This window comes from Tupaia chinensis, unplaced genomic scaffold (assembly GCF_000334495.1).
Source record: "Tupaia chinensis unplaced genomic scaffold, TupChi_1.0 Scaffold000302_1, whole genome shotgun sequence".
Lineage (NCBI taxonomy): Eukaryota > Metazoa > Chordata > Mammalia > Scandentia > Tupaiidae > Tupaia > Tupaia belangeri.
In genome coordinates this window covers 893,808-903,909 of record NW_006159792.1, presented here as the reverse complement: position 1 = coordinate 903,909, position 10,102 = coordinate 893,808, and the positions used below count along the sequence as shown (strand labels likewise).

Here is a 10,102-nt window from a genome sequence, read left to right as displayed (position 1 = left end):
TTAATGGGATTAGGGTTTTAAGGAAGGGCAAGATGGGTTTTTTTTTTTTTTTTTTTTTTTCTGGCTACCATTTCTTATTCATCTCACATACAGTATGGATGGAAGCAGGGTGCAGCTGATTCCACAAAAGCAGCTTCTGTGTCGACCCCACCAGTTCATTTACTGATTGGACATCTTACAGGAGCAGAGGTGAGGCATGGATAATCACAGATAATAGAGGATCTCAATGCCACCCAGGATTGGCTGAGGGCCTGGTTAAAGATGTAGCCATTGTACCCACTCTGGACTGGAGCCACACGGCCCATGCAGCCGTGAGTACTGTCCCAGAAGCAATCCAGCTTCTCCTTCCACAGCCTCATTTGGAAATTGCAAACTTTCTCAATCTTCTCAACAACTGCCATGGATCTAAACTCTCTGGCTGCAGAGCTGTGTAGAGGGATGGCTGAGGGCAGATGTCATAAGCTTACAAGCACCTCAGAATCCAGCCGAGCGTGGAGGTGCTTGTAGTGCAGTGGGCTGCCTGATTGAACCATACGTGGACTGGGGACAGCCCTGTCTCTTTAGCTTAGAAGCTGGGAACGAGAAGAACCGACCCCCCACGTGACGTGGAAAGCAAGCAAAGAATGCAAGTCCACATGCAGGCTTTGCAGACCGCAACCCTCTCAGCTCCAAGGAGAAGGCATGTTTCAAAGCACAAAGGAGGAGTGGCTCCTGGGGGGGACCCCGGGTCAAAGGCAGTTTTGAAATCCAGGCAGGACTTTCTATTAGAGCCTGATCAAAGCAAATCATCCTAAAAACACTTCCTTACCCATTAGACATTTTGGAGCATGTGTTCCCATCTGGCACACTCCAAATGCCTCTCAGATGACCCTTCTCTTTATTTCCCACCCTTGGCCCTTGAGGGCCACCCGGAGGGGGTGCTGGTGACCACCTTACAGACAGAGCCCCACTCCTGGGGTCCTTTGAAAGCTGACTTGTTTGGGGAGGCTTTCTCAGCTTCCCTGCCACTGAGAGGTGACATGAGCTCACTGAGTGGATTCTTAAGAAAGAAGAACCCTTATAATTCTTCCCTCTCTCTTTTTAAATTTGTTTTGTTTCATTTTTGCTATAGGGTGCTTGCACTTGCCAGAGAGAGACAGAAACAGAGATAGAGAGAAAGTGGGAAATCACTGCCCAGAAGGATGGACAGACCGCAATCCCTTCTCCTCTCAGGGTTTAGGTCTTGAACACACACACCTCCAGCATGATTTTCAAGGTGCTGGGTCCAGAGGTTGAACTGCAGAGTTGGCAATGTCGGATCCAGCCACCTTAACCCCCACCCCACCTGCTGACCCAATAATTCTTCTCTCGAAAGCTGAGGAGTGCAAGTCTCAGACAGATGGCACCTGGCCAGGGGAGCAGCGGCTGCAGCAGCAGAGCAGGGCAGGCCCCAGGCCTGGCTCTTGGACCAGCACCCCTTCGCTCCCTCTGTGATGCCTGGGAAGAACACAGAGCATGGGCTCTGGGCAGAAGGCACATTTTCCCTCTTAGTTTGGGCCTGATATATTCATGGTTCACAGCCATTCAGAGGTGGCCTGCTGTCCCCTGGATCGGAGTCTGTGGCCTGGGCAAGTTATGACTGTCTTGGTTCTATGATCTCTTGGGATCACTGGGACTGCCCCGTCCCCATTCTGGGATCTTTGATTAATTCAGACATTCATGCCAATAATGCCCCGATGTTCACTGCCCAGAGCACCTCAAATTCAGGGTAGAAGACCCCGAACTGAAAAGAGCAGGGCTTGGGCTGCCACTGCCTGCGGGGCCACTTGGATGGAGGTTCACGACCAGCAGGTGCCGCTGACACTCACGTCTTGGTTGGACATGTCCCAGTAGGGCCTCTCTCCGAATGACATGACCTCCCACATGACGATCCCGTAGCTCCACACGTCGCTGGCTGAAGTGAACTTGCGGTAGGCAATGGCCTCTGGGGCCGTCCATCTTACAGGGATCTTCCCTCCCTGGAACAAGGAGAAAGTCGTCAGCCCGTCATCAGGTTTCCGGGTGAAAGCAGACAAAGATAAACTCAGTGTGCACGCCCCTCAACCACCTCACTCCCATGCCTCGTGCACAGGGCTGCCCCCAAGCTACGGCTCCAGTAGGGCAGGCTGCGTCCCTACGCTTCCTCATAGAACCTCGAGAAAGACGGGAGTGTCCTTGCCGATCTCACACCACCTGTGGGCCCACCCCGCGTGAGAGGACAGCTGGTCCTGAGCCTCCATCCTGCCCCCCATGCCTCCCCAGTTCCTGCTCTGGAGGCGGGTGGGAGGACAGAGTGGACCGTTGCCAATGCTCTGGGACGACACGAGATGGGCTTCAGACAGCGTGCCTTGTGGTTGCCTGTCCCATGGCACTTACAAGCCACATCAGAAGGGTCAGAAGGAAACAGTGAAACAAAAAAGAGAGAAGAGTGAAGAGGCGCAGTGCTCAGAGGACCCTCCCCCTGCAGCACCACCCCGTGTCACCTCTCTGTCTCATCTTCGTCGCACTCCGCCTCTGGGGGAGAAGGTGTTCCTATCTCTGCAGGCGCGGACAGCCGGGGCTGGAGCTCACCGGGCCCAGAGCTGTGGCCTCTCTACACGGTGGCTGTCCTGCCTGACTTCAGCTGAGGTCAGGGTCCCAGAGGCTGGAGCTACACTCTCTTAAAAGGCTATCCTTCTGTTTGTTTATCCTCCCTCTTGCCCTCCAACCTCAGCTTGAAAGTTTCCAGTTTGCCGCTGGGCCTGGTCTTGCCTGCCCTCACTGGCCAGTTTCGTCCACCTGCAGGACCGACACCCACCTGTCGTCTGTTCATCCTGTTGACTAGTGAGCTGTGAGTGCGGCTCTGGGCCAGGCCTGATCTGAGGAGCTGGGGTCTCGGGGGTGAGCCGGCTCTGGGCCAGGCCCAATCTGAGGAGCTGGGGTCTCGGAGGTGAGCCAGCCACTGTCCCCGCCCTTCAGGTTGCACAGGACAATGTGTGTGGGGGTGCAGATGTGTAAACAGGAAGTTACATATGTGCGGACGGGGAGGGGGAGTACAAGGTGTTTTGAGAGCCAGAGGAGACTCCCAAACACAGGTCGGAGAAGGTGCCCAGGGTCCTCAGACAGGCAGCTTCCTGTGCTGGTTCAGGGCCCCTGGATGTGGGTACCAGCACTGCCCCGTCTACCCGAATGACTGGGACAGGTGGCCCAAGCTTTCTGTGCCCCAGTTTCTCATCAGCACCGACCTTGGTCACTGTGAGGGTGAAGTGGGTTAATATCTATGTAGTCATGGGGACAGGACCTGGCATAGAGAATAGTGCCACACATGCACATGCACACGCACGGGCACACGCAGTAGATCAACTCGTATTTTCACTGTGCTCCACCTCAGATGTTCACCGGGCAAAGTGACAGGAGGAGGGAGATCCAGGCAGAGAATAGCAGGTGTGAATGCTGGGGTAAGAGAGAGGATGGGAACCACAAGCAATCCATGGTGGCCGAAGCCTGGAATCCCCACGGGGAAGGTAGAGCGAGGGGAGTGTGAGCAGGGCGGAGGCCCAGCGATTCAGGCCTGGAGCAGCCCACAGGTGTGGAGGCACTCACCACATGCCCTCCCAAGCCCGGCATTCTCTAGAACAAACATGACCCTCATTTCCAATTCTTCATGATACCAGGATCCCACCCCCACGGCGCTTTCACTGCCTGCACTCTGTCTCACTCCATAATACAGTGGTGGCAGAGCCGGGCAGGGGCAGAGCCGGGCAGGGGCAGAGCCGGGCAGGGGCAGAGCCGGGCCATGGCAGAGCCGGGCCGTGGCGCGGGCCTGTGGCAGAGGGGGCCTGTGCCCCCCCCCCCCCCTCGCCTGCCACAGCCTCAGCTGAGGAGGCTATTTTTGTACTGACCGTTCTTCCGGTCTGCTCGGATCTGCTCAAATCACTAAAGATGCATGGCAGACTTTAGCAAAAATACCTTAAAAATGTATAAGTAGCTCATCTGAGCAGGACAGAGAGAAAAAGAAGCAAACCTCAAAGTGCATTTTTATCTGGATTCCTATCCAGGGCCTGGCCCAGGCCACAATCAGCTTTTTGCAAGAAGACAGTCCTGATCTCCCCTGAGGATGATGCGGGTTCTGTGGTGGGACAAAGCCTGCAGGGCAGGCGCGGCCCAGCTGCAGCAGGATGCTGGTTCTCACCGGCCCCAGTGCAGAGATGGGTGTAGCAGTTTTCCCTGCTGGTCCCTCCGCTGGGAGGAGGTGGAAAGTTTACCCAGTGCACTAGGAGCTGTCCCACACCTGAGGCCAGTGTCTGAGAGCCCGGACCATCAAGGGAGGGGGTTACCTTAAGAAAGCCTGGGCTTCCCCAGAGGAGAGGGATGGAGAGAACCGAAGTTCAATTAGTATGACTCCATGGATGTGCATGTGTGTGTGTGTGTGTGTGTGTGTGTGTGTGTGTGTGTGTGTGTGTGTGTGTGTGTGTGTGTGTGTGTGTGTGTGTGTGTGTGTGTGTGTGTGTGCACATGTGTGTGAGAAAGAGGGAGGGAGAGAGAGAAAGAAAGCAGAGAGGTGGAGGGAGGGAAGGAGATTCTGTGAGTGTGAGATCCAGAGAGAGCTGGCAGGGTAGGTCAGTGAGAGAGTTGGGGCTCGCTTATCTTTTGTGTGTGTCCCTGTCTCTGAGGGGGAGGGGAGATGAAAGCATAGTTCCTCTGAATTTCAAAGAGGCAGTTTGGGAGTCTGGAAGTGTCCTACCTTGCCAAGTCTAGAGCAGACCCCAGGGGCTGTCAGTGACAGCTGTTGGGCTGCTCCCTCTTGCATACAAAGTGGCAGAGCCAGGCCCACTGGCAAGGAGCCTCCAGCCCTCCTGCCACCTTGTGCCGTTGGGCCTCACTGAACACAGAGCTTGGCCTGTCACCGCCACCCCCTCCATCCCAGCAGGTGGCCAAGTCTTTGAGGCAAGCCCTCCTGGGCAAGCAGGTGACAGCTTGTCATAACCAGCTACCCCATTCAGCCCAAGAGTAGGGGGACATTGACCTCTGAGACAGAACAAAAGGAGACACCACGTCACGGAGCACAAGCAGGGGCATGGTCCCCTGGGGACTTCAACCTTCCCCTCCATCTTTTCAGACATCGTATCTTAGCATTGCCTCTGACCGCTCAGAAGTAATGATGGAAAAAGATTACTTAGCTGTCTTTAATTATGTGAGAGGAGATTTATTAATTTAGAGCATGGTGACCAGCCCACGGAGAGGGACAGAATAAAAGAGAGTCGGAGGATGCCGCAGCAGGCAGGGTTTCTGCTTGCCAGGAAGGTCCTGCTGCTTCCACCAGAGGAAGGATGGACAAGAAGCCAGGGCCAAGACATCCATGTGACTGCACCTGCCCTAAGAGCCCCAGCTCTCCAACGTAAGCATGAGGCAAGGAGTGGCCTGCCCTGCTGAGGGGCAGACAGCATGAAAGAATTCTCAGAGTGATGAGGAGGAGGGCCCTGGGAAGAATGTGCACCTATGGGGGCATAGAAAAGCTGGCAGGGGCCTGAGGAGAGCGCTGTTCCTGGTACAGGTTTCTGCAGGGTGCCAGATGACTCGCTTCTCCCAGTGATTCCCAGGGCACAGGTCTGCACTCTGCAGGGACCAGGCTTCCCTCAGAGCGGTTACAGGGTCACAGCTGAAGCATGGGGGAGGCAGAAGGAGGGAGGAGAGGGAGGCACCTCACCGATACCTGGACTCTGAGCTTCTGCAAGACTCCATACGCCACCTTCCATCTAGAGCTTTGCACTGATGGTTGTGCTGCCAAGAAATTCTTCAACGCTTTGAAAACAATTGCTTCAGAATAATCTTGTCTTAGCTCAGGTTTAAAACAAACTTAACAGAAAGAGAGAGGAACTTAATGCACTAAGAGAAGATATCTGGCACTAGATGAATCCTGACGTGGTCACCTGCAGGCTCACCTGCTGCCCACACCCACATCTGCCGGTTGGTGTGAAGCTAGCAGGTAGAGGGCTGCCGTGGAGGGGCACGTTAACCCCTCAGCCTTGGCCAACCTGCAGTAAGTGTCTATGTACCATCCAGGTGTGCTCTGGACTTTGCTGGAAAATGACAGAGGTGAGTCGCAGTCCTATGCCCAAGGGGCAATAGATACCCCTGATGCCACTCAGCCAGAGAGGTCACTGTCTTGCCAATGACACAAGATCAACACAGCACATAGCTTTGGTTCTAGAGCCCATCCAATTGTGAGGCTTTCCAGGCCAAGGCCCAGCGATCGGACAGATTCCCCTTGGGAATTGCTTACACTGGAGAAGCCACAGAGGAGTACTTGTCTGGCTTCTGTGACAGTGTATCTCCCCACTGGCTGGTGTGAGAGGAAGTCTCGGTGGGTCATGGCAGGAATTCAGACGCTCATGAGTAGCGAGCATGGTGATCAGGAACTTGTTCACCAAATGTTGGAAACATGCTCCCTGCAGGAAGGTCCTTAAGGTTTGGAAGTGATAGGTTTGTAACAGAATAGCATACAATGGTTCTGGGTTTCGGACTGCTTACTACTCCAACAGCTTTATGATACATTGAACACGTGAGTTGTTATAAAATGTTCCTTGACAGTTACGCGGTTCAGTTTTTATACCTGTGAATTTGACCTTATTTGGAAATAGGGTCTTTTCAGATATAGTTGAGTTGAGATGAGGTCACATGGGATTAGAATGGGCCCTAAATTCAGTGCTGGTGTCCTTAAAGGAAGGCGGGGTGAATCAGACACGCACGGGGGGAGACCACCTGGCAAGGCACCGGCAGAGACTGGAGACGCACCCACAGCCGAAGAGACATCAAGGAACAATGCAACCGGGAGAGAAGCAGAGAATGGGTCCTCGCCTGGAATCCCCCTGACGCTGGTCCTGCCAACACGGACCTCAGACCTCTAGCTTCCAGGACTGTAAGAAAATACGTTTCTCTTGTTTCAATCACTTCGTTTGTGGCACTTTGTTACAACAGCCATAGGACACGAAGTCCTTGAATATACATAGTTTTATTAGGCACTGGTGAGAGCAGTGGCTGTCAAATTGAGGCGTGCATCAGAATTTTCAGGAGGCCTCCTAACGCTGGCCACAACTCAGACTTTCAAATTGACCAGTCCAGAATAGGGTCTGAGAGGGTGCACTTTCCAACAAATTCCCAGTGTTGTTCCTATATGTTTAAAACCCCTGGCAAAGATCAACACTGCATAAGTCATGGACGAAACCTCCATTCGATTCCATCTAGGATAACCACGCTGTTAAAGGCTGGGTCAAGAAGGAGGTAAGACTGGGACCAGCAGTTAGCATAATGGCTATGTCGCTGGACTCCCACGTAGTTGACCGCAGTTTGCGTCCCAGACCCGGTGGCTTAAAACTCACGCTGGGCGTGTGTGCGTACATGCCCAAGATCCCGAGAGGAGAATGGAGGAGAAGGGATTGCGGCATGACCATCCCCCCTGGGGGGTGATTTCTCGCTTTCTGTCTCTATGTCTCTCTCTGTCTGTCTGGTGAGCGCATGTGCCCTATAGCGAAAATCTCTCAAAAAAAAAACAAAAAACAAAAAACAAAAAAACTCACGCTGGGCGTGTGTGCGTACATGCCCAAGATCCTGAGAGGAGAAGGGATTGCAGCGTGGCCATCTCCCCGGGGGGTGATTTCTCGTTCTCTGTCTCTCTCTGTCTGTCTGACGACCATGAGCAAAAACCCCCCAAAAAAAAAAAAAAAAAAAAAGGAGGTAAGACTTCACTTGGACTCAGGAAGGAGTTATGACTAGTGACTACACATTAGAAGCACCTGAAGCTTGTTAAAATCACCAGTGCTTGGGTACTACTCCCAGAAAATCTAAATAAATTAAATTACCCACGGCATTAAACAGCAAAAACTTACTCCAGGTGACTCCTATGGGCAGCCAGGTTTGGGCACCACTGGGCTAGGCCTTCTGGGTATACAGAGAAAAGGAGTATTGTTTTTTTTGTTTTGTTTTGTTTTGTTTTTGAGAGGTTTTTGCTATAGGGCGCGTGCGCTCGCCAGACAGAGAGACAGAAAGTGAGAAATCACCTCCCAGGGGGGATGGCCATGCCACAATCCCTTCTCCAGTATCCTCTGGGGATCTTGGGCACGCATGCACACATGCCCGGCGTGAATTTAAGCTACCGGGTCCGGGACTCCAACCATGGTCAACTACATGGGAGTCCAGCGACATAGCTATTACGCTAACTGCTGGTCCCAAAAGGAGTACTGGTTTTGAGGGGTAATGTCTACCCTGGGGAGGGAGAAGCTGTGTGAATGGCGGTATTTGCCAACACTGCACTAAATCTCGAGAGATCTTAAAATGATTTTTTTTTTTTTAAGGAAAGGGCAGCAAACTGGTTTCACCAATGTTTCTGTCAAATAGATCCAGGATCCAAAGGAAATGGGGCAGGGGTGACCTGAGATAAACGTTACATTGTAGAGTGGTCGCTCTCTTGGCACGGGCGAATGTACTACACCGGAGAAGCTCGAGCCCACAGTTTGAATCCCAGCCTGAACCATTGCCAGGCGTGCATGGTTGTGCCCAGGATCCAGCACTGGAGGGCTCTTGGTGTGGCCAGACCCCGTAGAGGGTGTTTATCTCTCTCTCTCTCTCTCTCTCTCTGACACTCTCATGTGCATATGTATATGCTATGGCATGGATAAAAAATATTTTTAATTAAAAAATAGTTTCTGTTGTACATTGAGAGTCACTCTGGAGTCGGCAGACTGGACTCTCCTCCTTAGAGCAGTAAGCATCCCGAGACTGGTGAGGCTGGGTGAGGCTTCTGGCTCTGAGAGGTGCTCTGTGTAGCTTTTGGTAGACGAGTTTAGGCGCAGATGGCCTTGCCTGCAAGGTGCAGCCACATCACACACTCCCCTCCTGCTCTGTCATGCTCTGCCACCCTGGACCACGCGAACTCAAGTGGGCCCCAAGTGTCAACATGGAAAGGAGTTTCCGAATGACCACCTTGGCTTAAAAGCACTCTGCAAGCACACTGGCCCATGTTCCTCAACCTCATCAGTGAAGCCATTTTTCTTTTTGCTGGATGAGACCAGTATCAGCCAAGAAGGAAGAGAGGTCTCTGACTAACAGGTTATCTGGAGGTGGCTGCTGGCTGCCGAATTGCTACTGAGTCTATATAATAAAGAGGCTGTTCCCAGTTCCCCAGGACGCCAGGAATTTGCATGAAAACAGTCTCTCCATCTTCCGAAGGAGTTCATCTGCCCAAGAAAAAAACCCCAAAAAAAAAAAAAAAAAAAAAAAAAGGAGGTAAGACTTCACTTGGACTCAGGAAGGAGTTATGACTAGTGACTACACATTAGAAGCACCTGAAGCTTGTTAAAATCACCAGTGCTTGGGTACTACTCCCAGAAAATCTAAATAAATTAAATTACCCACGGCATTAAACAGCAAAAACTTACTCCAGGTGACTCCTATGGGCAGCCAGGTTTGGGCACCACTGGGCTAGGCCTTCTGGGTATACAGAGAAAAGGAGTATTGTTTTTTTTGTTTTGTTTTGTTTTGTTTTTGAGAGGTTTTTGCTATAGGGCGCGTGCGCTCGCCAGACAGAGAGACAGAAAGTGAGAAATCACCTCCCAGGGGGGATGGCCATGCCACAATCCCTTCTCCAGTATCCTCTGGGGATCTTGGGCACGCATGCACACATGACCGGCGTGAATTTAAGCTACCGGGTCCGGGACTCCAACCATGGTCAACTACATGGGAGTCCAGCGACATAGCTATTACGCTAACTGCTGGTCCCAAAAGGAGTACTGGTTTTGAGGGGTAATGTCTACTCTGGGGAGGGAGAAGCTGTGTGAATGGCGGTATTTGCCAACACTGCACTAAATCTCGAGAGATCTTAAAATGATTTTTTTTTTTAAGAAAAGGGCAGCTTCTCGAGAGATCTTAAAATGATTTTTTTTTTTTTAAGGAAAGGGCAGCAAACTGGTTTCACCAATGTTTCTGTCAAGTAGATCCAGGATCCAAAGGAAATGGGGCAGGGGTGACCTGAGATAAACGTTACATTGTAGAGTGGTCTCTGGGCACGAGGTAATGTACTACACAGGAGAAGCTCGGGCCCACAGTTTGA

At 52.2% G+C, this 10,102-nt stretch overlaps 1 protein-coding gene across 1 annotated transcript in view; it reads right to left on the bottom strand.

Moving 5' to 3' along the window:
* Positions 1–10,102, bottom strand: part of EPHB1 (EPH receptor B1) — a 375,105-nt gene that overhangs the window by 14,078 nt on the left and 350,925 nt on the right. Inside the window, exon 15 of the mRNA XM_006150856.2 lies at positions 1,848–1,997. Coding sequence (XP_006150918.1) covers positions 1,848–1,997 — 150 coding nt within the window. The remainder of the gene's footprint in view (positions 1–1,847; positions 1,998–10,102) is intronic.